General features: G+C 36.7%; 1 protein-coding gene across 4 annotated transcripts; it reads right to left on the bottom strand.

Annotated features, from left to right (window-relative positions):
• Positions 1-27,785, bottom strand: kdm5ba (lysine demethylase 5Ba). Of its 4 annotated transcripts, none has more exons than NM_001347607.2 (28): positions 27,363-27,785; positions 26,182-26,380; positions 24,619-24,696; positions 23,754-23,876; positions 23,054-23,224; positions 21,636-21,767; positions 21,448-21,547; positions 19,271-19,338; positions 19,016-19,174; positions 18,626-18,745; positions 17,940-18,098; positions 17,672-17,853; positions 17,309-17,471; positions 17,081-17,200; positions 15,002-15,196; positions 14,607-14,788; positions 14,348-14,472; positions 10,816-10,966; positions 10,597-10,711; positions 8,139-8,494; positions 6,266-6,404; positions 5,978-6,157; positions 5,729-5,881; positions 3,334-3,747; positions 3,154-3,244; positions 2,856-3,061; positions 1,022-1,291; positions 1-903 (listed from the first exon to the last, which is right to left on the bottom strand). In NM_001347607.2, the coding sequence occupies exons 2-28, from the start codon at positions 26,332-26,334 to the stop codon at positions 772-774; spliced, it is 4,437 nt and encodes a 1,478-aa protein (NP_001334536.2). In that variant the 5' UTR covers positions 26,335-26,380; positions 27,363-27,785; the 3' UTR covers positions 1-771. The 4 variants fall into 4 exon arrangements, with proteins under 4 accessions (NP_001334536.2, XP_087127973.1, XP_087127972.1 ...); XM_087271847.1 differs by having other exon boundaries at positions 11-903; positions 21,636-21,764; positions 27,363-27,497; XM_087271846.1 differs by lacking the exon at positions 27,363-27,785 and having other exon boundaries at positions 11-903; positions 26,182-26,501.

Below are 27,785 nucleotides of genomic sequence, written 5' to 3'. Positions count from 1 at the left end.
TGAATCAGTGTTTGTAGGTGAGAACAAACCATTTTATTCCACAGTTGAATTAACATCGGAAAAGATCTGTTTTAAAGAAAGCCACAGTATACATCACAAAGTATATTTTCACACAGCTTTTTCTTCTGCCTGCTACATCTCTTTTTGTCTGACAACCTACATTAGGATTCTGTACAAACACTTCTAATGCATCAAGCAACAGATCAGAGCAGATCTCAAGCTACTGAAAAATCAGGGTAACCAGCCGCGTTATTGCTGGGATAAATAAATAATATTTTATATTATTAGACACATGTACCAAAACAGTGGGTTCCAAAAATAATTTTAGACCATTTTGATTAGTCCAATTAATATTATTTGGTGTAAATAGCCCAGATCGACAAATTCATGTTAAGAAATTCTCAAGGCGATTGGGGAAAGAAATAAAATAATAAATATGAACAAAAATACATTTTGGGGATGCCGAAGTTCCCCTTTGTTTTGCATTTATGGGATGGAAACCCCTGAGGTACATCTATGCATCACGTTCTCTAGAGAAGGAAAAGAAAAGTGTTATAGAAGGAAATCTTCAAAAATACAAAACAAAAAGCTGAAGAATCATACAGATTTTTTTCTTGTTAACAGTCCTATCAAGAAGGCAGTAGCACCAAGGGAGCGAGGAGGGCGGGATTCAGTAAGAGGATGATATCTGGTGCATTCTTGGTGCTGTAACTTATGTGCAAAACGGGGAGCCTTTTTGACTATCCTTCGAAAAAAACATGATTTTGGTCCTTATTCTGACAAATCGTTTATTGCGCAGCTGACGCAGATGTAGTCCTCGTTTTCGGCCTGCTCAGCAGACACTCCCACACAGACCTGGTGGAACCACTGGTTACAGCTGCCGTCACACTGGACCCAGTTTACCTGAGAGGACGAAGAAAAGTGTGTTAATTATTCATGAGCCTTAAAATAAACCAATTACGCAAGCAAGAATGATGCACTGCTTTAGCAACAAAAACATTTCAGTTGTGCTAGAACTTACCTCGTTTCCTTCTGGCTGCTGGCATCGCTTTGCCGAGCACACAGACCAGTCCTCCTCAGAGTCGTCTGAATTTGATGGGTCAGAAAGGGAGTTGGAGGGGGAGGTGGTTCGTTTTTCCTCTCTTCTCCTCTCTTTAATCATTTTAGGCTTCTTTTTTTTAGGCTTCTTTATCTTGTCTCTGTACTGGCCCTCTGTGATTTCCTTTTCTAGGCGCCGTTTGCTGTTCTTCTCCAGCTTTTCGTGTTCCTTTTTGATTTCTGGAACTGCATCCTAGATGCAAAAAAAGCCATTCAAAATCAGTTAGAAGTCTTATACTTAAGCTTTTGTGATAAAAAATTAGATTTTGTAATTTATTATGACATTAGCACATGGGTGTAAATTCCGGGGGGAAGATGTGTCCCCCTCTATCCGAGTTAGCTGCGGCAGAAATGCTGAGTACCGAAGCCATTTTCCATGAATATGCTAAATTAGCGATTTAAATATTAATTGTCTACTCAACGTTAGCTTGCTGCCTAGTGCACTGCTACTAACATGCTGGCCAAAGCAATTTCCCATGCATTGTTTTTTTGTGACGACTTGGCATAATGTTTGTTAACTTAACATTAATGGGCACAATTAGCATATTGTTTAGCTGTTGATTTACTAAATGAGCACTGTGCAACGTAATGACTGGTTCCACTGTATTTTTTGTATAATAAATATACAAATATTTGATTAAAACATTTTAAAATTGCACCTTTAAACACTTTAAGAATACTTTTTGATTACTGAAGATAATACAGATTTATGTAGAAACTATTTTCTCATATTTGTGACAAAGCACTTTTCAAGCACTTTCCAGATGTGTTTTAGGTTTTTTAGCATTTGTTAGTGTGGCAAATTACATATTTAATTCACATCAAATGCTATTTGCTATAGTATTCTAAAGTATTATATTCTAAAGAAAAACATGGCATGTTTGCCCCAAGTCCAATGTTGAAAAGGACTAAAACGGTAGCACACAACAGGCACATGCAGAGTCTCTAGAATTTTCATTTTATGTAAAGGAAAAAAAAAATGAATGTAATTTAATGGATTTTTAATTTAATGCCATGTCAGCAACCAAGGCTATTTTCATGGCAAGATCATTTAAAAAATAAATCTACAATTAAAAAGCAACAGACAAATGAATACATCAATTAAACAGGATTTTAACCGCTAACGCGTGATTAAAATTCTAATATTTTTCCTGGTGTCACTTTGCTAAAAATGTCTTTAAGAGAGTTTATTTCATAAAAAAGTTTTCTGGAAAGCAGGACAGTCCAGTAAAATGTGTTTTACTGTGAGAGGAATTATGTAGTACAAACATTGAGTAGCGTCTTAACCTTTGAGCAAAAGATCATGGGTTATTCTTGTATGTCCAATACGACATCTGGTAAAAATCACTTCTGGTCTTAAAACGGCTTAAAACTCTGTTTAAGATTTCAGGTCGTATTTCATACAGTTGATTATTTTGCAATGCATGCCACTCCCCTTGCCACTTGTTTAAAAATGTAAACATTAATAAAAAGGTCTAATTTCTGAAGGAGGAATTTAGTTATTTATTATTATCACCTATTTGTTAGGATAAATTATTATTTTTAAGTTTTAAGCACTTCATTTAAAATCTAAGCACTTTTCAAACCTCGAAAACACTAGACTCAAATTCAAGCCTTTTCAAATGACCAGAAAAAGAGTTCAGGGTCAAAATGCATATGCAGTTTGGGAACTCCAGGTTTAAAACCAAAATAATTTGCAATGCTGCAAAGTCAATGTTACTAAATTGTCAGTAAGAAAGTTGGCCATGTTCTCCCACCTGTCCTTTGCTGTGCGAGGGGCTCCTGTGAGGTGGACTTCGATCTTGAGCAATGTGATACTGGTGATCATGTTCGCTGCTCTGCAGGGAGTGCTGTGATGGTGAAAACCTGTTGATCAGGCTGCTATAAAGCTGCTGGAGCTCCGGCAAAGTCACCTGCAGGAGAAGCCCTTCCACCAGCAGCTCCTCCAACTCAGCACTGAGCTCTAGAACACACCACAGGTTCCCAGCTGTTCACATCCAGACGTTTACAAGCACTCTGTGAGTTTTATTAAAACATCAGAGGTCACAGACTCACCACTGAGAGGAATACACGGCTGCAGCATGTAGAAAGAACTGTTGCTCCCTTCCAGTGTCTGAGATGATGTAAATCCAGAAATGTGCCTTGCCTGCATCGAATAAATAAATTGAAACATCCTCAAATTAAATCAAAGCATTTATCTTACGAGCTGTTTATATTGGAGCACAAAATTCTCACCTTTCCGTTTGGATGCAGTGTAGGAAGAGAAACCTGCTGCACTTTGTGTTGCCAGCGCACCGTTCTCTCAATCACATATCGCAGAGCATCGCCCTCAGGAAGCCGTACCCGAATCCGCTGTAAGGATGCGAGCAGAGGAAGCACCTTATCCAGGGGTGGCTTCTCAGAACGCTTGCAGAGTGGGCATAACCAGGGTTGCCCTATCTGGATGTCTTTGAAGCCTGGCACGCAGCCGCTGTGGTAGGCGTCTCTGCAGAGTTCACACTGGAGCATGGGGCCCGCAGGGACGGTGTGACACAAGCACACTGTGGGGGCCAAACAGCTGGGCGAAGACTGGAACTTTGACTCATTTGAGGTCCTCAACATGGACAGGCTGTCCAGCTCTTTCTGATGTACGTCACTGAGAGTGGCCATCTGTTTGGAGGAGAGCAAACAAATATGAGTGTTTAACACAGACCTGAGCAGTCAGGACTCAAGAACAAACAAATAACAAGGTTTTAGCAGTCATAGCATTTAAAAGAGTTTTTAAAGTCATATTTCAGACTTGTTAATGCACGTAAATATTCAAGTTATACTAATATGCATCTAAAATCAGTTTACACCATTGTAAACCAAATATGTTAAACTTGGAAGAAATTGGCCCATTGTAACCTTTGATTTAGCCCAACGTCCCATCAGAGAAGAGAGTGAAAAGGATGGAGAGGGTTGATAACATTTTTTTTTGTTTGTTTGTTTGTTTTATTGCTGATCTACAAAAAAGCAAACTGAAATCAAATGTTTCAATTTAATGTTGTAAATGTTTTTTTTTTAATGTCACTCAATGGATAGAAAAATATGGTGAGCAAATCAAAGCAAAAACTAGTGCTTACTTCAACAGTGTTCCATTTGTTATAAATGAGATTATTTTAGTTTTTACTATAATAATTTCATTAAAAAATTTATATATAAAAAATTGCTGTGTTAGTTCATATAAATCAATGTTTTCTAGTTACTTTTATAATAAATAAAATAGGAATTTACACATGGCAAATTGATTTACCTTTGGCCAACTAGCCTCAATCAAGTTTGGTTTTTGGCCCTTCATAAGAAAAAGTCTGGGCACCCCTGATATAAACAGATCTTTATTTGTATTTGTTAAAGTGACCTGTTTATTGTATTTTTTATTCAAATTTTTATTTTTTTCTTCTTTCTTCCTTAAAAAAATAAATAAATAAAGTATTATAAAAAAAAAGTTAAACTTTTCATGCATTTTGAACATTTGTTTACATGGCCACTGTGTTCTGGCAACCTGAATATGCAAATGTTTAAAAACACATTTTGTAGTTGTTTTGCACAACTACAGTTTTAAAGCCAATGTTAAACTTCCGGTGAAAGCTTAGAGTGAATATTTTTATGTATGTTTTTACAGCATCGATGTTGTAATGTAATTACAATATATTCAGTTATACAGGCTTAAGCATTCATTTAGTTGTTCAAGTGTAAAACAAGATGAAAGACCGATGTAACCACTAGCACAACAGTAGCAGTAGCAGTAGCAACAGGCTAGCGCAGAACTTCCATTGAAAATACTGGGGTAAAAATAAACTCTTATTTTAAAGACATGGAATTGAATTTAATTTGGTTCTTGTCCGATCTGAGACCCTCTTCATATTGTAACAGGCAATGAAGATCGATGATTTTGAAACAAACTAGTTCTTAAACGTGACAATTTTGTAATGGAAAGACTCAGTTCACTGGAAGTCCTTGGGCTGCCTGGCTGAAAATTAAAAGTCCATGTACATATAGCCCATTGTGAAAACAGTAAAGTCATGTAACAATCATGGGCAACATTGTAACATCATGATTATTACAGGATTTTTGGTAATTTCCATGTGAACAGGGAAATGTTTTAACATTGTCAAATATATAAACATTTTCAAAGACACAAAACCTAAATACACTGACTCATATTTTGAAACTAGTCCCAATGGTTCACTGGAACAGATGAGTTTGAATACTTGACTTAACATCCATCTACAAGATATAATCTAATTTTGATGAATCATGAAAATGTTTTATTTCATGCTTTAAGCATTAGAATAAGCAATTGAATCACAGTATTGAGTGTAAAACAGCAGTGCTGTTATTTTAATATAACGATAGAAATTCAATGTTTAATATTTACATTGAGACACTTTTGATTTCGCTTTTTCCATTGTCAAATTTTAATTTTCCCTTTAAAATTATAGCCAAGGCTTTTTTTACTATATGATTTAAGATAATTAAGGTATTAAATTTGGTTGAACAAATTTTAAAACCTTCAGAAACTCTTTCTTTTGAGTCTTGCAAAAAATTTACAAGGGTTGCCAGTACAAAACAAAACCTTCATTTAGTTCTGCACCAAAAAGTGGCCTACCGCTGAAGCTGTATCTTTGCTCGTAGAAAGCACTTTTTCCACATCAAAAAGGGAGTCCAGTTTTACATCAGCTTTCTTGCATGGTACCAAGCCTTCCTTCGCCTTTTTAGACTTGGACTTCTGCGATCCCGTCTCACACCTAGGACACAAAACCTTCAAGACAAACACAGAAGTCAATAACAATGAATTTACCCACCTAAAAATTATGTTACCACACAAAATAGGTACTTTAATAAATCAAGCATCTACCTCAAGGAGAGAGAGGGATGAGTTCCTCAACAGGAATGTTTTAGCTGCACTTTCCTTCCAAGCTTGAACCTCAGATATTAAGCTTTCCAGTCGAGTGAGTGCCTCCAACATTACGGGAATACCTTTGGCTCTTGACACTAGTTCAGAAAGGGTGACCAGACCAGGAATACGCCCTCCAGCCTGTAGCAATAAATGTTTAAATGGACCGAGAGCCACTTACACAGGGTTCCATGTATCCAATCATAGAGTCTTGAATAATGGAGCACTACAGAAACATGGGAAACGTACCTGAAGAGCATCTGCTTCCATTATCCACTCTCTGGCTCTGCTTACACAGTCTTTGAGCTGAAGACAGCTGGGCAAGTATGCTGGGATGCTGTCCACTTCCAGTATAGCAGCCTCAAGGGTCTCAATACTATGACGAGGCCTGAACAAGAGCAAACAGAAAAGCGAGAATATACATCAAATCATTTAGACATGTTGTAAAATAGTCAGAGATATTATTGTTTTCCAACAAAGGTTTACTAATACTAACCTACGCTATTACTTTTAAAGTTTGTAATCACTTTTTTCTTTATTTTTTATGATAATTCTCTGAATTCTAAAAGGTATTAATATAGTTAATTAATTGACCCTCATTCGGCTGTTCTGCTTTTACCAGTAAGAGATGCATTAAAATTAATATTAACTGCAAATATATTAGTAAGAGACTAAAACTTTGCCCTTTCTTTAAGATCTTCAAAATGCACAATGTTTTCTGGGTTTAATTTTTTAACATACCATAATTTTAAAGTAAGGAATAATTCCTATGTTGTTTTGATAGAAATAAATAGGTGGGTTTTAGAAATGAACTTTTTTTGTTGTTCATATGCAATTTGAACTTGTCAAGATCTTATTTCTTTACAAAAATCATTTAAAAAGCATAAATTCAATAATAAACCAAGGTAAAACCTTGCTGAGGTTCAAAGTTGTTTTACATTCGCTCATTAATAAAGACAAAACAGTTTTAGAACACTTTTTTTTAAAACATGTATTCTTATTAACCCCAAAAAGTTGAATGATAAAGTATGGACATGATACAACTGAAGTCAAAATTATTAGACCTTTTGTACATTTTCTTTTCTTTTTCAAATGTTTCCCAAATGCTGTTTATAAGAGCAAGGAATGTGTCACAGCATTTCCTATAATATTTTTTATTTTGAAGAAAGTCTCATTTGTTTTAATTTTAAAGTTTTACATTTTTTTTTAAAACAACTTTAAGGTCAATAAAGTGTGTTAAGATGCACTTTTTTAAAACTGCATATGAATACAACAGTATGTGAAGTGTATACATTTTATGCATATATGCATATAGTCTAGGTGTTTGTGTGTATGCATGTACAGTGTGTGCATGTATATGCATATGTAAGGACTATTGTGTGTGATTGTGTAGATATATGCATTATGTGTGTACAAGTATGCTTTTATAGGAGTATCATTTTGCTTAATTTGTCCATACATTTGTTTATTTGGTTTATTTTACAATGCTTGTTATTTGTGAAGTGCTCTGAGTTGCATGTATGTAGGAAAAGTGCTTTACAAATAAAATTAAATTATTATTGTTATTATTATTATTATTATTATTATAAATATTATTAGCCCCCTTAAGCCTTTTTTTCTATAGAACAAACCACTGTTATACAATGATTTGCCTAATTACCTTAGCATACCTAGTTAACCTAATTAACCCAACCTTTAAATTGCACTAAGCTGAATACTAACATTTAAAAAAATATCTAGTAAAGTATTACATACTGTCATCAAGAAAAGATAAAAGAAATCAGTTATTAGAATTTAGTTTTTAAAACTATTATGCTTAGAAATGTGTTGGATAAAAAAAAAAATCTTTCCATTAAACATTAATTAGGGGAAAAAACAGGGGGCTAATAATTCTGACTTCAACTGTAGATGCCGCCCATCAGAACTAGCTCAACCATGTAATTGGCCTTTTTCAATATGCATAAACTTCATTCACTAAGAGCCATCCAATCAAGCATTTGCAAGCCAAATTATGGCAGAACAGTTTGCAAATAAATTGGTTTGCATCAGCTTGGTTACGCCAAACCAAAACCAAGAGCAGGTGCTTTTATTTTTTGGTTAACATTAAAACAAGACTACAAACCTAGCAGTGAGCATGTTATGGGCCTTTTCTTCCCAGTGTTCACAGACAGTGAGCAGCTCCTGCAGGCGGGCCATGGTTCTTTCCACGCAGACATGTGGAGCAAGACCCACGCCTTGATCTATGAGCCTCCTCATGCAGTCCAGACTAAGATCGGCCGGCTGATCACTGGCTTCCTGAACGGCCTCCACCCAGCGTGCCTGCTCCAGCCTCTGCCTCAACACCGCCAGCTGTGGCAACTCCACATCAAGACCCGCGCCCTCATCCAGGAGGCCTTGGAGGGCTGAGGAACCAGCCATGTCCTCTGCAAGCATATCGAAGCTCTGTTGCTGAAACTGTTCAACGCGGTTCAGGAGAGCCTGGAGTGGGAGGAAAAGGGTGGGAAATGACAGATCAAGAAACCTGGGAGCAACAAAAATGAAACCCCTTTTGAAGAAGAGTGGTCAAAATATTTGGAAATCAACAAGTTCATTAAACTGGAAAGAATACTGTTGGAAAAACACCTTTACAAGCAGCTAAATAAATAACTCCCCTAAACGTTGGCTTAACTGTGGATGTGATGAAGCAAACCATTTTTGTACTGTGAAAATGCATGTATTTTCAAGAATATTGAAAAGAAATACAGGAGCCTCTTAAACATGCCTCGAGAGATGTAATCCTAGAAAGCAAATTGTTATATTTTAGCTCTGTAAATCCAGATACAGTAATGCGAGACAATAAATACTTGCTGTGTACTCTCTTGGCTGCCAGAAGGAAATTAAATCACATGCAAATGTCTACAATAAGAGAGACCAACTTTAAATAATTAGATAGATGTGACCTTACAAAAATAGAAACAATCAGTTTTGGAACTTGAAGTACAAGTTCCTGGGAAAATTGAGGTAATAGGTTGAATACATTTCAGGGAGAAGGCCTGATTTTGTAGCTATTAATAAATAGAAGATCAGGGCTTGCAAAATCTTTTAATTCCTGCAACACCTTTCAGCAAGCAATCTTCAGGTTTTGGTAGCTCAAATAAATGGTGAATTTAAATAGCTCAAATAGAAACTACATCATTTATTAAATGAAAACAAAAACATACATTTACAAAAAATAAAAAATAAATAAAATAAAATGGCATTTGTTATAGGCGAGATATTTACTTTTAAATAACCAAAAAAATGTCAAGGGAACATTGTAACATAATGGAATGTTTTAAAGCTGCAAAAAATAAGATTGAAACAAAGTAGTTATAGTATAATGTTCCCTTGTGGTTATTTTGGATTATTTTTAATATAACTAACTCACTGCTACCTGTAAAATCTGAATGATTTTAGCTCTGATGTAAAGACACAAATACATTTTTCACCCAAAAATTGTGTCATTATTTACTCACCCTTCACTCATTTCAGATCTGTTCGGGTTTCTTTCCCTTTCAAAAACTTTTTTTCTTAAAAATATCTTTACCCGTGTTTAACAAAGAATAAAAACTTAAAACTTATGTTTGAAACAAGTGAAGGGAGTAAATAGTGGGTTCGTTTTCATTTTGGGTAACTGCCGCTTTAAATATCCCTTTAGGTGCAAGTCAAAAAAAATAAACTGATAATTTCTTTCACATGCTGACTGACAATTGTTTACCGATCCTGCTAAATAACCGCAAAAAGTAGACATATAACATTACATTATAACCTTTATTGTCGGATATGCACGCTCTCCAGCACGTGCTCTTCACTTTACAGTCTGAATGACTAACTAACATCTCTTGATCTTAATATTGAATAATAGCATAAAGATATAAATTTTTTTATTTTGCATAGCTTAGACAGGCCTAACATGATGTGAACGGCTTGTTTACTAAACATGTCCTATTAAACTAGTTACATTATAGGCTTTTCTCCTTTGTCAACAAGTGGATTTATTGCTGACGTATCAGCAGCACAGCACACACATAGTCATCCACTTTGTGAGAGAATGTAAAGGCATTGAAATATATCTTCCCTGGTGTAGATAGATTTTGATAGCCCGACAAAAAAATTAATAGCCTGGGGACGCCAGGTTATGGGATTTTGCGAGCCCTGAGAATGATCAATTCATAGAAAAATATACATATGTTTACGTATATTTAAGTACATTAATATATACATCTACAAATATGCATGTATTGTCTAATAAATATATGCATAATGAAGGTAATTTGAAATATTTCAGAAGGGAATTGTATTAAGACGCATGTTCTCACATTGGTCAATAGTGCTTCCTTTCGGTTTCTTTTCTTTTTATAAATTATTTAAGTATAACGTATAGTCAAACCTGCCACATGAACATAGTCTTTATATTGTAAGATCATTAAAGATCACATTCTGTGGACCAAATGTAATTTGAAATACTATGATTGTACTCAAATTAACATTTACAATGAACACTAAAAAAAAAGAAATCTGGGGACTGTGAGAATTACGCAAGATGTTTTAAATTTTAATACCTTCAAAAAAGGAGCCTGTCGGATGGTACAGGGAAGGTCATATAGCTTATTGACGAATGCCCTCAGTTCCTCTACTGTGAGCTGGTTCTGAGACTTTCCCCCACCGGAGCGATACCTGTTCACCAAGATGAGTATAGGATTACAGTTTTGCATTAGTTTAAAGCACGTTCTGCAAGATCTGTGGATAGATTTACATATCAGAGAAGGCAATAAATGTACCTGGTCTGTCTCTTGCCATTGAGGAGTTGTTGGGCCATTATGGTACATCTATCTGCATTCTGGATGACCTGACGCATGTCATTTAGCAGGTCGGTCTCGGGGTACATTTTCTTCTCTGCTTCTGCCAACAAACAGCGGAGCTCCTCCAAATCTAACATAAAAAAATATTTAAAACTTTAAAGAAATAAATGCAATGATTGAGCCAAGTACTTAAATAATAACTGAAGTTCAAATGAGTGAAATTACACATTACTGTAGCTGTCATTTATCGGAACAGAACTGTTTTGATGGGAAAAACTCAAAGTACTCCTAAATGGCACCTACTTATTGATAATATATTTCCATATTTTTCTACCTACATAAATGAGACACTGTTCTCTGATCTCACTGCTATTACAAGGAGATTGTGTCACACACGCATGCACTAAGTGGATCAAAACCTTTGATCAATTGTCATAAAACTACTGAAAAACATCTATTCTTGTTTTAAAACTAATTTTAATAAACTGTTGACTTTACTGTATTAGTATTAAAATTCTTAGTATTTAAAAAAAGGAAAATTTGTTAAAATGTTTTTAATAACGAATAACTTTTTAATAGGGCTGCAAAATATTGGAAAATTTTCACCAGATAGCTTAAATAGCTCAATTTGGAAAGAATTCATTCATTAAGACTGACTGGAATTATTCTGGAAGATTACGGGAACTATTATTGGAAGGATAGAAGTGAAATATTTTACATCACAGTATTCAGGTACTGAAATTGATTAATCAAATGTAAAATAAACACTATACGGTCTTCATTGTATAAATAATAAAAAAAATACAACTTTGAGTTTACCAACAGTACAAATAACAATTTTAGGGATAATCTGATTGATTGGCTGGAGATCATTATCAGCCGAAAATCACATTTTATGACTCGATCAGTAATCGCCAATCTGGCCAAGATAAAATAACCCAGAAATCATGGAGATGAGAGTGAATTAGCAAGAGAACAGATTGCGAGAGGCATAGTGATGTTCTAAGTTTTACATTTGTTGGGTTAAATGAATAGCATGGTAAAGATATCTCGAATGCACATCCACTTGCCCTGAAACCCTTCCAGTGGGGAGTTTATTGATATACAATGGGTAACTTTGAAAAAACTGGACAATGTTTAGGAGTTTTATGGAACATCCTTCATTCATTCTCTTAGGTAAGGAGAGATCTCCACTTAAGTTTCATACTTATGTGCTTTATGCATTATAAAGCTTAAAGCATCAGAATTGGTACTCTGCATTAGCAAATCACTATGACAAGGAATGGTATAAGCTGCAAAAATCTTGATCAGAGCATTCCTACTTTAAACTTTTGTGACCGAATTCTCACGCAGTCACAGGCCTTAAAAACACACACAATTGATAAACTTTCACTCCATTATGGGTGAAATCTTCAGTGAATCCAAAATGTACTGAACAGTGGCTCCTGCTAAACTATAATCTCAACATATAAACCAGTGTTGGACACGTTCCTTTAAATAATAGTTAGGTAATATTACTAATTACTTCTCACAAATAGTAACTGAGTTAGTAACTGACTTACATAAAAGTAACTAATTACCAGGAAAAGTAACTACTGGTTACATATAAAAAAACTAATGCATCAAATGAGTGTAAAATAAATATAAATCATTGTATACCAATATACACTATTTTAAATGTTAAATGTTGTGGGACAAAGTGAGAGACAACGGCAGCATGTCCTCGACTATATATCTAGAGAGTATTGTGTTTAATTCTGTCTGAGTAATGTGTTTGAGGTGGAGAAAAATTAAGTGCTATTTGCTTTTTGAGGTTGTGCCTTTGTCTCATCCTTTGGTAGCAGAGTTCACGTTATTACCTGTGATCTTAAGCACTAATTTTGTGGCAGCATGTGACGACGTGATGGGCTTCATTAGATTAGAATTACTTGTCACTGACGCAGAGACTCTTTTTTTTTCCTGGGCTTAAGTTGCACGATACATAAACTTGCTTGCCTTTAACTTCAACAAGTTCAGTGCTTATATTTCTAGTTTGCAAATGCTACCTTTGAACTTGTTGGATTTGCCATCGTTCTGACACCCGTTCCTTGGTGTGTGTGTGAGTGTGACTGACTGTTTATGTGCCAGTGTGTAAATGATGGAAATATACTCTATGTAAGACAATCTTCACGTTCTCAGACACACCAATCACCATCGTTGGTTATGTGTCCCGCCCAAGCGGCAACCTCCCGCTCTCCCTCGTGAAGCCAATACAAATGTAACTGAAACTGCAGTTCATCGACTGGCCTTTGGGGGCTGGTTCCAGCAACTCCAGATGTTCACTGACTGCAATGCTAAATTAGCCAATTTAACAGCTGATAAAAACATGTTTACAGCCTGGTACAAAAGATGGCTTTGGTGCATATAGCTAATATTACCCTTCAGGACAACTGTGAGGGGGATGAATTTGAAAACTGTGCAGGGCTTTGGCCCTCAAGGAATTGAGTTTGACACCCCTGCTTTACACAGTCAGATGCCTTTTGGAATTATTTTCTACAATTATCAGTTAATATGGCATACTATGTGCACTTAATTGTGCTAACAAACAACTCAAGTTGCCTCCAATTCTCAGGTAAATGAAATTATATACTTGCATACCATATATATAAATGTATTTGCTTTACTTAAGATAATTTATCATTTACTATTTTCTTTAGAACTTGAATGCACTCCAGAATCTGAAAGACTTCAAATATAGTCTGTGTTCGTAAATGCAAGGCTATTTATGAAATCCGTTATGAAGTATTTGGAAGTAAATTAGCATTTTCCACCAGTAGAAAAACGTCATAAGAACAATGCTTAGTAGCTTAATGTATTACTACAGTGTTTTTAAAAACCTAAACACTTTATTAATATAGTATACAACCAAGCACATGTGGTCAGAACACAAACGAGTCGCAGGTAATAGAGTATTAGGCGTTTTTCTCAAAGAAAAGCTGTCTAAGCAAAATGCTAGCAGGCGTCTGTAGCTTCACTGACGCTCCACCTCTTTGCCCTTTTTTGGACACCTCCGGTCAGTGCGATGACACAAATGTAGCTTCATTTGCGCTCTTCAGAAACCTATAGGTGACGTCACGGATACTATATCCATATCTTTTACAGTCTATGGTCCCGCCCCAGCCCCAAACACACCCACCCCAGAGAAAGAGTTCATGGCTTTAGAAACGCTGCTCGCATGAAAACCGCTTCACACATTTTATTGTTTCAAAATTGGGGGGAACAGTAATTCATTTAATTACTCATTACTGAAAAAAAAAGTATCACCGTTAGTAACGCCGTTCATCAATAGCGCCGTTGTTACCATCACTCATGTAAACTCATCATTGCACTTCCTGCGATGCAAGTATTGTAGATGTGCACATTGCGATATCGATGCTGTAACGATATATTGTGCAGCCCTACTTTCTAAAGTAATACAAGATGGATATATATTTTAAAATAAAACAAACACACTGCAACAACAACAACTCACCACTTTTATTGTCTTGATCGGCTTTCAAAATCTTGTTAACTTTAGAAGCCCAGTCATCATAGGACTCAGCACGAGCCGTCAAAGCCTGGAAAAATGTCTTGAGCTCGGCAAGTGTGTATTTATAGCTGTTGAAAGTAAAAAGCCAAAAAAAAAAGATAAATTTGAGGAATAAAAGCAACAACTGTTTAACATTTGATCAGCAGTGCCAAATATTAAACCCCATGGCATGCGGTAATGTCTCGCTTTAGCAAACACGTACTTGAGCGTGTAGTTTCTAGCAGGGCAAGAGCAGAGGTCCTGGGTGTGGTGGAGACAGACCACCTGTTCAGGGCTACAGGGACAGGTGATGGCAGACAGGTAACAGGTGGTCCGGCATTTAGCACACTGCCTTTCCTCATCTGGCAGTATATCATAGTCAACCTGCTGGGAGTGCCACATACCCTGGAGAACAGCACAAACACAATGGGATCAATTAGAAATAGGCAGACAAAACAAAGCGGGTAGGCGCAACAGCTATAAAGGTTTAATTGTTTATAAGATATATACAATCATAGATACACAGAACTTATTAGACAGGTTACTTAACCAACTGGGTCAGCAAGTGCAAGTTACAGAAGCTTAAACCAACTCGCTGCCTTTAAAATAGCCACCCACCAGCTTATAGGCTTTTTCTCTGAGTATCTTCTCCTCCTGAATCATAGCGTTCATGTCCTTCTGGACAGCGCATGCCAGTTCCAACTCTAGACTGTCTGCCTTGGCGGCAATGTTACAGGCCATCTCATCATGGGAGAAAACACAGTATCTGTAGAGGGATCGGTAGTGCTCCACACACTGTCGACCAAGAGGCAACTGAAAGACAAGAAATCCAGGGGTTTGGTTCACGATTGTTCTAATGTATTGTTTATACCAATCCAGCATTAAAAGGGTTATATTAATATGCCTTTACAAGATTTAATACAAGTCATGATTGTTCCCAGAATGAGTCTGTGAAGTTTCAGCTCTAAATGCTTCAAGCATAATTTATCATGGTCTAAATGCGCCTTTAGGCATAAAATCTAAAAATGTGCGGTTTTCATGTATCTCTTTTAAATGCACATGATCCCTGCATGTCGTGCCAATAATAAACCAAGTTCTGCTTCGTGTCAACTTTCGAATACAAAACAAGTTTCAGGGTTTCTGCAGGTTTCACCAAGTCAAATTTAAGATCGTTATGGAAGAAATTTCAGACTTATAGGGCAAATAAACACTAAAGAGTTTTTATCTAATGGCCAGTGAAAAAGGTTTTTACTTGCTCCAATAGAATTAAAACACATACTGTGTAAATACAAGCAAACTAAATCGTTATATACATATACTTTTTTCAGCCATACTTTTCTTTAAAAAAAAAAAAAAAAGACAAATTTTAAAAATTGTGTGTTTGTGTCAATGTTAGTATCCTCACCAGGTAGCTATAAAGAAATGAACTTAAATGTGATTGTAAGAAGAAGAACTAAACCAAATTTGTAAATAGAGTTAATGAATGTAACTTTTGTTAAACTTTTTTTAGATGGACTGATGATTGTACTGACTACTGGGTAGCTTTACATAGAAAAAGGAAAATTAAGGCCTGTTTAAAATGATTTTTGAGCTACAACACCCTATTTTAGTGGATTTAAGAGTTAAAGCCTAATTTCTTTTTTCAAATTTATGACATTTCAAAAACTTAAAAGGTTGATTTATACTTCTGCATCAAGTGCACGCATATGCTCCGGCACAGCCTTAGCTTAATCGCAAACCCCTCACGTGGTCGATGGCAAAAACGTCTAAAAAAAATGTAACTGCACGTTGCAACGACACATAGCACAAGCTCTTTGATTGTTCAACTTGGTAGTGCTGACAAGTGTAGGCAGGGATGAGAGCCACACGAACCCGTTGAAGCGATCGTTTACAAGTTTGGAGTGCAGTAAAGGAACTTTAGGTTAAAACTTTAAATTGATTGTTGTTGCACGTCCGCTGGTTCCCGCATCAGAATGAGCGAAGTTTAGCTACTTGTACATTAAGGTAGCATTCAGAAAAAACAACACCAGTGAAGAAACTCGATGCAGGAACAGAAAAAAAACCTAATGTCAGCTAGCGTTTCGAAAGTGTTATTGCAACACAAACAGCATGCAGAAGTATAAATGCACGACTACGCTTAAGGTGGGCGCCATAGGTCACCTAAACGCTCAACGCAGAAGTATAAAACAGCCTTAAGACCCTGCGGACAACCTAAAGTTTATGTTGTAAGAAAAAAAAAACAGGTTTACATATTGCTGGTTATTTATGTGAATGTAAACAGTTGGGAAGAAATAACGTGCATCAGTTTATTACATCTGTGAATTTGTCATTTGAACATGAAAAAACACGCAACTAACTAATCTAAGAGCTCTAAGAACAGTCTCATTAGAATTTCCTGTTGGTCTTTGTGCTTTGTGACATCTAGAACATGCCCAAACAGCAACATTTTGCATTAAAACAAGCATCATAGAGTTACTTTAAAGTTCTGCATATATAGGAGTGTAACTGATTATAGAAAACTTCATTACTTTGATTGTACTTTAAACTTTGAGATGTGGATTGTGATTTCAAAAATTAAAAAGTTGTTCAAGAGAGTATTGAAAAACAATAATGAAAAAATTGTTTAGATTAAAATCCATAACGTGCATTTACAAAATGCCCATTTTGTGCTCTTTACCCAAGTAGAGTGCTCTTTACCCAATCTGCTGTGCAGAAGTTGACTGCCTCTGCAAAATTGAAGCCCTGGTTGAATCCACTGTGATAGGCTCTCGGAAATGTAATGACAAACTCCCCAGCACACTGGTTTGTGCGGTAAATCTAGAGGACACAGATGAGAAAGCTGATCAAGTGCGCACAAACTGTTCTATCATTTATTAATGGTCTACGTTTAGACCACATCTCCACCTATTAAATGTGGCCACTCACTGGTACTCCATGCTCCATGAGCAAATTTGGGTTCATGATGGTGACCAGCTGGTGGAGCAGATCTGGCTGAGACTCAAAGAGCTCAGGGGCCAAGCTCTTCATCACATCTTCCAACTGCTCAGCAGCGTAGCCAGGAGCGCCATACCACGTCTTTGGCTCCCCCCTTTAAACCAAAAAGTGAGTGGGGAAAAAAAACAAAACAATTGAGAATTGGTAGTAACAGCTAAAATGAAGTATAAACGTTTTATAAGTCCATTAATAACGACCGTTTAATAAGTAGCATTGCACAGTAAGAACAGATACACTCAAGTCTAGCATCTAAAATATATGTTTCTTTCAATGTGGAAAGTGCGACTGATATACCAATGCAGATAGTTGACAGAATAGCTCCAGTGGTCTTCGATGTGCCAGCAGAAGGAGGAGAAGCACATGCCCACATAAAGCCATGGGAGCTTCATCCCACAGATATCCGCTGTGACGTGAGTCAGCACAGACGCTTCCAACACCGGCATGTTGTTGAGGTTCCAGCCACTGGTCAGATAACCCTGCAAAAAACAGAAATGCAATTTAATACAACATGCACTTGTGATCTAAACTCTTTCCGCATAAAGACTCCAGGTCATTTTCATACCTCTTCCTCTGGTGAGACTTTAAATGTGCCATTTTTAACAGGAAAGCCACTTCCAAAATCCTTTGAAGCAATATCAGCCCCGTACTCCACAGTGACGTCCTCCTCGATGGTGCTAACCAGCCGCCAAAACTCCTTCTCCACCAGCTCTGTGGGAACCATCTGGAAGAAAATAAGGGCAAATCACTCTTTGGTCCAGCTTTTACCTGGTATTAACATGCATTTTTCGTGATCCCATCATGAGTTGTATGCTGAAAGGTTTTATAGTCTCTCTTTTGACCATTTGTCTCTTTCTTCTTATTTTGGCATGCCTTTGCAGAAGTTATGAGTGTAATACATGAAGACTACTGAATAAACAAACCCATGGCTCATGACAGAGGTAAGTCAGGCCAAATAAAAAAGACATAGATAGTGATGGTGATTTGTGTGTTTTTGATATGACACAGCTAAGTATGTGTACCTTGTTTTGGTGTGCTTTTCAACAACACACACCATGACACCACATGTTGAATTAGAGAGGTGCAAGTAGGTGTTTTAGACCGTTTACACCTTCATTTAGCGTCACCCACTTGTGATCGAATTGACAGAAATAAATCTTAATACCAGGTCTAAACATAGAGGCCTGTATTCCAATGACACATGGTATGCAATCATACTTGTCTCACAAAAGTATAATTTAATACACTTACGTGAACAGGCATGTTGAAGTAGTCAGACTTGAACGAGTCAGCCATATCGCCAAAGGTGCGGAGGGTGTAGTCTCTGGGGGCCTGCTCGAAGCCAAACGCAACTTGTGGCTTACCACACTCCTATAGAAAACACAATGATAACAACCATTACAGCTCATCAAAATTGCACAGCCAAAATGCAAACGGTTGTTAAATAAAATCTTCCATTACTACACAGCATCACACGCATTCCTAGAGAGCAAATGAGTATAAAGAGCATAAACAACAGCAGTAATCATTTAGTTATGAAAATAGCTTCCAAGCGCATGATCACATAACCTTTTCTTAAGTAAATATAATCATGTGACAAAATCATCGGTTTGCCAGTGTAGACAGATGAGAGTGGTTCACCTGAGCCAGGCACTTGGGGCACCTCCAGTCACCTTTCGGGACGTCGTGAAGAGGTGGGATCAGACAAAATGTGTGATAGCTGTCGTCACACCCATCACAAAGCAAAAGTCTGTCTTCGTCACCTCCACCTCCACATACCAAGCAGATGTACTGCTCCACCTGTGGGTCAAGAAAACCAAACGTTGCCAAAAAGAAGGAATGTGGAATGTAGTTTTTGTAGAGTGAAAACCAAATAACTCTGACCTCTTCGCTCACCTTTGATTTTTCACCATCAACAGGCTGCACAATGGGTTCTTCTTTCACCTGTACTGGAAGCATTTTAACTGAAAGAGAAGGGTAAAGTATAGATATTATAAAAATCATGCCGGAGTGAGATTGTAAACTTGGCACTACACTAAGTTTAGGGTTGGAAAAACATAATTGTTATGCTCAACAATCCACTAATTATTTGATAAATACATAAGTAGAATGTATTTATCAAAATTAACTGTGAATACATTTTAAAATGCAATTTATTGTGAGGTCAAAGCTAAATTGAGCAGACATTACTCCAGTATTTAGTGTCACATTGTTTGTCAGAAATAATCACTCAGCTGATTTAGAATGTAAATGTCAAATTTATATAGCATTGTTAAACAAAACCAGAAGTTGATCAATGTGCTGCACAATACACATCACAAAAAATATATATAAAATGATAGTTCAAACGGATGATTTTCATTGATAAAATGAGAAATCAAAGAGGTAAGTTTTCAACCTAGATTTAAAAACAAACAGGGAGAGAAACTGATCTAATATAGAGGGGCAGAGCATTCCACAACCTTGGACCAGCTACTGCGAAGGCATGGTCACCTGGGCATTTCAGCCTCGACTTAGGGATGCATAACAATCTCAGGTTATATGACTGAAGAGACTGGCCAGGCCTATGCTCAATCCTGTTTCTTGGTACCTGTTAAAAGCCTTGCAGCAGAACTTTGAACAAATTGTAAACAGGATAAAGAAACTAATCCCAAAGTATAGTGAGCTACAATAGTCCAGCCTAGTGGTAATAAAAGCATTTTATTTAAAAAAAAAAATTCTAGTTAGAATATTTAAATGTTTCTAAGTGTCGTCTGCGCCAATAGTCTAGGAGTTAGTGCATAACTTTACATATAGCACCCAGGTGCTGACCCAAGTTCTAATCCCAGCTCGAGGTCCTTTGCCGATCCTTCCCCTTTCTCTGCTCCCCATACTTTCCTGTCTGTAAATCTCCACTGACCTATCAATAAAGGTGAAAACCCCTAAAAAAAAAAAAAAAAATATATATATATATATATATATATATATATATATATATATATATATATATATATATATATATATATATATATATATATATATATATATATATATATATATATATATATATATATATATCAGTTTTTAAGAGTCGAAGCTGAAAGCAGGATTTAACCACTGGATTTATCTGTTTGTCAAAGCTCAAGCCATCAAAGATAACACGCAGAATCAAAAAACCATCATCATCATCATCACCATAAAAAGTTTAAAACAGTTGTGCTGTTTTTTTGGAAACCATAAACATTTTCAGCAAAAAAGTTAAAAAGACACACAATTTATTTGAAATGCATTTGTAAATCTTAGGGATGCTCAAGATTTTTGCAGCCGATACAGAGTACCCATTCCTTGTTATGCTGACTGGCCGATACAAAGTATCAATTCTAATGCTTTAAGCTTTATAATGCAGAAACACATTTTCATTCACTCTCATCGAGTATTTTCACTTTCAATTCGCAGCCGTCACAGAGCGGGTATGAATATGCGGGTGACTCGCAGAGCTTCGTCATACGGTTGGATGAGACACTAGATAGGGGCGACCACTCTGCTCACGTCATAGAAGCTTCAAACACTGGATATACAATGGTTGCAACAAAGAGACTCTCGTGCGAGTCGCACCAATAAAAGTCTATAAGAGGTTACACCGCATCTGTATGTATTTTAGCTGCTGTGACATGAGTGCAGTTATCGCTCATGCCCCCACATATCATTCATTATCTTCACGTGTTGTAGCTGCTGTATGTATAATCCAGGATGTATGTTTTATGTGCTTCTTCCTCTGCTTGTAAACTAATAAACAAACGCTTGCGATCGGTTCATGAGATCGGCCAGATCAGCGAGTACTGATCGAGTCATTAAATGTGATTATCGGCCGACACCGATCCCCAGCCGATCGATCAGAGCATCCCTACTAAATATGTAACTATACATTTATCATGATAACGCAGTCACTTTTGATCAATTTAATGCAACCTGAATAAAAAAAGTGTGACTTAATGAACAGTATTACAGATGGATGCTAAAACCAAGCCATGATGACGTTTTATATACTGAAAATGATTCTCACAAGTAATTGCTGAAATTTAAAAAATACTTACATGTACCCGGTTCTGGTTTTGCCACATAAGAGCCCATTCTCCTCCTCAGGTTGGGTTTGTTTTCACACACCTCACCCGGTTCTGATTTAAAACAGCGGCCCTTTGGGGAAAAAAGGTAAATGTCAGAGTTTCACGATTATCATATAGCTTAAGCCAATATAAATATTTTCATTTTTTAGGAACTTTACCTCTGTACGTTTAGCTCTGCGAGCAATAGTGCAGGTTTCCACTGGTTGCACCGACTGACGCTGAGGCAGGTCATGGGGTTTATACTCCTTGTCTTTGGTGTCATTTGTCAGAGTTGGTTTTTGAGAGTTCTGCTAAAGAGAGATTCACTGCTGTCAGTAAATATATATATATATATATATATATATATATATATATATATATATATATATATATATATATATATATATATATATATATATATATATTTGAAGTCAGATTTATTTTCCCCCCAATTTCTGTTTAACGGAGAGAACATTTTTTCAACACATTTCTAAACATAAGTTTTAATAACCAATTTCAAGTAACTGATTTATTCTATCTTTGCCATGAGGACAGTAAATAATATTTTACTAGATGTTTTATTAAGACACTTTTATACAGCTTACAGTGACATTTAAAGACTTAACTGGGTTAATTAAGTTAACTAGACAGGTTAGGGTAATTAGAAAAGTTATTGTATAACGATGGTTTGTTCTGTAGACAGTCTGAAAAAAATTAGCTTAAAGGGGCTAATAATTTTGTCCTTAAAATGGTGTTTAAAAAATTAATAACTGTTTTTATTCTAGCTAAAATAAAAGACTTTGTCCAGAAGAAAAAAATATCAGACATGCTGTGAAAATGTCCTTGCCCTGTTAAACAGAATTTAGGAAATATTTAATAAAAGAAAAAAAAAAAGGGGGGGGGGGGTAATAATTCTGACTTTAACCATATATTCACAATAAAACAAACAACACAATAAACATAGCTGTATTTATAACACCAATAAAAGTGTACACATGTGGCTTCACTCTTATCAAATTAACTGGCGAGCCACATGACAGCAGGATGGACATTATTAAAGCCAGAAACAGTGAGAGGCAAAGCAGATCACCCCTAGGGTATTAACCATGGGGTAAAAGCAGCAGGCAAGTAGGCCCAGGGCTCATTCAATGAATTCACACCCCTTTATGGGAGGGGGGGAGGGGATTGTGGGTAAATTACTGAAAAACATGCACGTCAGTGAAAGTTGTTAACCACCGAACCCACAGGAACACCAAAACACAGACGGACAGCCTGCCAGACGCTACTTAAACTTGTTTCTGTGTATGTTTTATAGGGCATTAGTAGTAGTTTGTTTATGTTTGCAGTGTTACTTATCCCAAACTACTGTCTCTAATCAAAACATATATAAACTAGGGCGCTTTATCAACAATTGTTAATAAACTAGGGCACCCTTTCTGTTCACATACAGATGAGTCCTCTGCCAAAACATAATCAGGGACAATGACTGTCATGTGTGCATCATCAGAACAAAGAACATTTATTAGGAAAAAGGGATGGAAAATGGATGATGTAAGGATGAAAAGGGGATGTTACACAATCGCTTTAGCGGCCTCACCATAAGATTAGCTCCTGTCTGGAACAGATAGTATGGGTAGAGAATCCTCTCATAGTGAGCACGGAGGTGAGAGCCAATAGCTTTGCCGGGAGCAAAGCCCATCTTCAATGCGATCTGGGTCCATCTCCGCTCTTTACAGACCACATCAAAGCCTCCGTCCTCTTTGACCAGCTAGAAACAGAGGACACCAAAGGACGCGTTTACTTCCATGTTTGATTTTTAAAATGTCACCGAGAATGTCTATGACAGCATTTTCAACTCTAGAATTCGACACTACTTGCAAACTGTAAACAATAACAGGGTTTAGGTTCAAGTATTTGTAATATTTGCTGTTTTTTTGCTAGCGGGTGAACAATTCGTACCAAAAAAATTAGATCTTTCCTGGACATCCCAAGTGGTCCATAAGCTCCTAAGAGCCTGTTTATGTCTATGACACATAAAATGAATGCTTATGATGTTTAGTATATTTGAAGAAAAGTAATTTTTAAACTTGTACAACTATGCGTCGAAAAACAACAACGACATTATCATCACATCAGGGCACTGAATCCCATTCAGCTTCTTTCACGTTATGCTTGTGGGCACAAGCACCAAGGTAACTTTACAGGCACTGATGTAGCTAATAATTAGAATATCTGAATTCTTCATAAAGAAAACTACTTTATGTATACTTCAAGAGTTGACATAACATCACACCTACCTTGTAAAGCACAAACAAGTCCAAGGTTTTGCGTTCGACATGGGGAATTTTCAACGTACAACCCTGCAGTTCCCAGAACTTTGCTATCTGGTCCAGAAAGTTGAGCTTAACTCTAGTTTGAGCCTATGAAACAATACAATACAAAAATGGAGTGAGAAAAACAAACACAGCTGTCATTCCTTCAAAAGCTTCTGGTCTGTGTTTTAGAAGATCACATCTATAACTAAGTAATAAACATTACACCATTGTTCAAATATTTTGGGGTTTAGGAAAAGAACGCTTTGAATTGATTGCTTATTTTGAACTCCATTAAATCATAAACTGGAAAACATCAATTGGCTTTCACAAAAATATAAATGTGCATAACTGTTTAAAACATCAACTCCTATAAAAATGATTTCTGATGGATCACGGGATCACAGCAGGCTCATAAAAACACAGCATTTCAATCAAGAAATAACGCTTTAAATGTATTAAACATGCTACAACAAAAAAGCTATTTGTACAATAATATTGTCTTATTTCATTTTTGATCAACTAAAAGCAGCATTGATGAGCAAACCAGAAGTCTCCAAACAATACAAATGTTTAAGATCAAAATCAAAATAATAAATAGTACAACAGCAAACTTAATCAATAAAGCTTGCGACAAGAATGAAGTCTTATTGTTATTTTCCCACCAGTGACCTTTCCTTTTTGTTACTGACCTTTCTTTCTTGGAGACGACACTAACCCTTGTGCTTTTAAGTGTGGCAGACCAAAAAGAGGTCACGCTGTGCAGGTCTCATATTAGGTTTAATAAGGCCACATGAAACAACTAAAACTACAACATATCTAACAAACAGCAAGCAAATAAAGGTCTCACCTCCAACTCATTGAGCCTCTGAATGCGCGGTGTAAAATGCAGTCTGTCCACATCACAGGCAAATGGTGGCTGCCATCCCTAACATAAAGACAGAAAAGTGTTAAGCTTTTGCCATTTGCCACAAAATAAACTCTTGTCTAATAGACGATCTTTCTTTGTGGTTAAAAGCTTTTGACAAGCATGTATGCTTTTCATTATGCAACCTTTTGAACAGAAAAATTTTATAACAATGTTGATAAAAGGTTTAGATGAACATAGTTGTGATCAAAATACTGTTTAAAATATAAGCAAAGATTGATTTATTTTCAAAAGATACTGATTTGCTTCCCACTAAATCACAATCACTGTACATCATGAGGTAGATTATATCCAACAATTGATTATGGAGGAGTATTAACATTTAAATTGAAAGTTCTACATGCTAAAATATCATTCATAACTGCACATTTGCAATATAGCTTAAAAAGATGATCACAGATGACAACAAAACGTCTTTATCTTTCCACTGAGGCCGTTTTAGGGTGTTAACAATTGTGTACAACAAAGCAAATGTTCATATATACATTACATACACACAAACACACGTATGTATAGACGGCCAGAAAATAACTGTATAGAGGTTTTAAACGCGAAGAAAGCAGAATTTCGTTTTTCGCTTGCGTTGTTATTTACAGCAAATTTCAGTTTCAATGGCCAAATGCAAATACACAACTCGCACAACATGGAGGACAACGACGAACAGCAATTACGCCACCTCAAACTTCAGCAATATGTTTAACATATTTATCTCCCAAATAAAACTTAATCCTTCAATTGTTTAGAAAACGACATAAATGAGTTGACAACCGGGTCCGCTTTACATTATTTGGTATCAAAAAAGGCCATAGTTGGTCAATACAACATTTCCGTAGCACTGAATAAACATTACAAAATGTATTTTATCGACTTGTGCATAATAAACAAACACCTTACACCATCGACCAGGTTTTATTTTAAACCAAATGCTTTGACGTTCAGGTGAGAATAATAATAGGGAAGTTGCATGATAGGAAAACGGACACCGGTAGTGTATATTATCCGCAAAATATCCAAAACTACATGTGAAACAAAGTTACATAATACTTGTCCAGGGCTGGGAGTTGAACTATCGGGGATTGTTCTTTTTTGGGTGGATACATTCTAGCCAACATTGATTGTGGAAGACAATAACAATCACCACATTCCGTCCCCAAACATTTTCCATCAGCCAAACATTAACTGAAAGTATTAGTTAATATTCATTCGTGACACTCAAAAGATAGATTATGATTTAACTCTGCTAAGAATAAAGTAAGTGGTGTTATTGTGGAGTAAACCACACGCGAGCATTCACGCATAGCTAGTAGCTGCGCGCACACACGCACACGCCGTTACGAACGTTCGCAATGGCTGGAGCCGCAATCCGCCATGTTGCAAAGACCTGTCTTTAGAAAAAGTGTTTCGGGATCTGCGATTTACGAGTGAAAAGGGCGACCGAACGCAGTTGTGCACTTGACAGTTCTGTTATATGTCGAAGAAACTTACCGGGGGCGGTCGGATCTTGCAGATGCCAGTGTTTTCTGCAATTGGACGTATTTTGTTGATGAACCCAAAAGGGTCTGCAAATTCCTCCCAACTGGGCTCAAAGACAGGGCACTCCGGTGGTGGAATAAACTCGTTGGGTCGTGAATGGGTCATTCTGGGGAACTTGATCCAAACGATGACATGTAGAAACTGCAGTAAACTGTTTGAAGTTGAAGTAAATGTTTTAATTAGTCTCGAAAAGATGCCATATTAAAGAATGATTACACCTGAACTCCGACAATTAACATCCTCATCCACTTTGGGAAACGTACACACAGACCGAGTGCCGACGTTAGTGCTTATTCTTCATCCGCTTTCAAAAGTAGATACGCTGGGGTTCCTTTCTCCACCCTGCGTTTTCACTAATGTAGATTTTAACATAGTTTAAAAAATGTAAAATGCACACTAAGATTCTTCAATGCCATTGGATGTGGGGGGAAAGGCCTTATACATTAAATCAGCAGTTACGTAACCACCAATAATAACAAAGCTTTTGTTCTATCAACAATTATCATCATGAATCTCTAATAGAAATAATTTATTACACAAAACAAAATATACAACATATCAAATCATAGCTGTCAAACCTTACCCATACTATACTCTCAAACCGTGTGCTTTTACCCTTTGCTTTCTTTATCTATTCACAAAGCCATGTCTAAACATATTAAGTGGTAGTCAGTTTCTACTTTTATAAAACCTGTGGTCAAAAACAAAGGTTTTATACATAAACGTGACAAACCCACTCATCACACTTTTGTAAAATGATGCGGTTTAACATCTCCCCCAAAGTGCTTCAGAAGATAGAAATAGGTTGCCTTTGAATTAGAGAAGTGACTTGCGCGGATGGATACATACAGCTTCATTTTTACCAGAACTACTTCTTTAAATGGACTCTTTCAAGTTACCCACTCGGAAGTAACAGATGTTGTTCAGGGACGACGAATTTTGTCGCTCTCCATCCTATCGACAGCTACATTCTCAAATTTACCGCTGGCACGAGCTCACACCGTTCAAACAGCGCATCAAACCCGTCTGAATGTGTAACCCGTGGGCATTTGCATCGTCACATGACCCGATTTCGGAATGCAGGATCCATCAGCGGAAAATGACATATTGTGCCAAGACAGAAAGTATCTCACCGTACTGGCGTCGCGCTCGACTTTTGTCTTTACATATCTCGGTGCAGAGGGTTCATCAGCATCCACCGTCGTATTCCATACGAGCAATATCTACGAGCACGTACCACACGTCAACTCGGAACTGTCGCCCCCTATAACAGGACAGCGATCCCCGGTGCCCTGATCCGCCTCCCGCAGGAAGCAGTCCGAGCAGAGGCACTGAGGTGTGGCAGCGCTAGTCTGACCTGTTAGCGACAGTATCGACGACATTTAACAAAATTAATAAAGCATGTTTTTGCTCATTTGACTTCAAAACATTTGACCGCATGTGCTGAATTGTTTCCATCGAGTCGCTTTAATGTGTTAATGTCAGCATGCTTCTATAGCATGCTAATAGTTTTAATTCAAACCAAAACATCACTCAGGGTTATTAATATGTTTAGC

The sequence above is a fragment of the Danio rerio genome, chromosome 11 (genome assembly GCF_052040795.2).
Source record: "Danio rerio strain M-AB ecotype USA chromosome 11, GRCz13ab, whole genome shotgun sequence".
Classification (NCBI taxonomy): domain Eukaryota; kingdom Metazoa; phylum Chordata; class Actinopteri; order Cypriniformes; family Danionidae; genus Danio; species Danio rerio.
The sequence above is the reverse complement of the archived record's forward strand: the minus strand, read 5'-3'. Positions and strand labels throughout refer to the sequence as shown.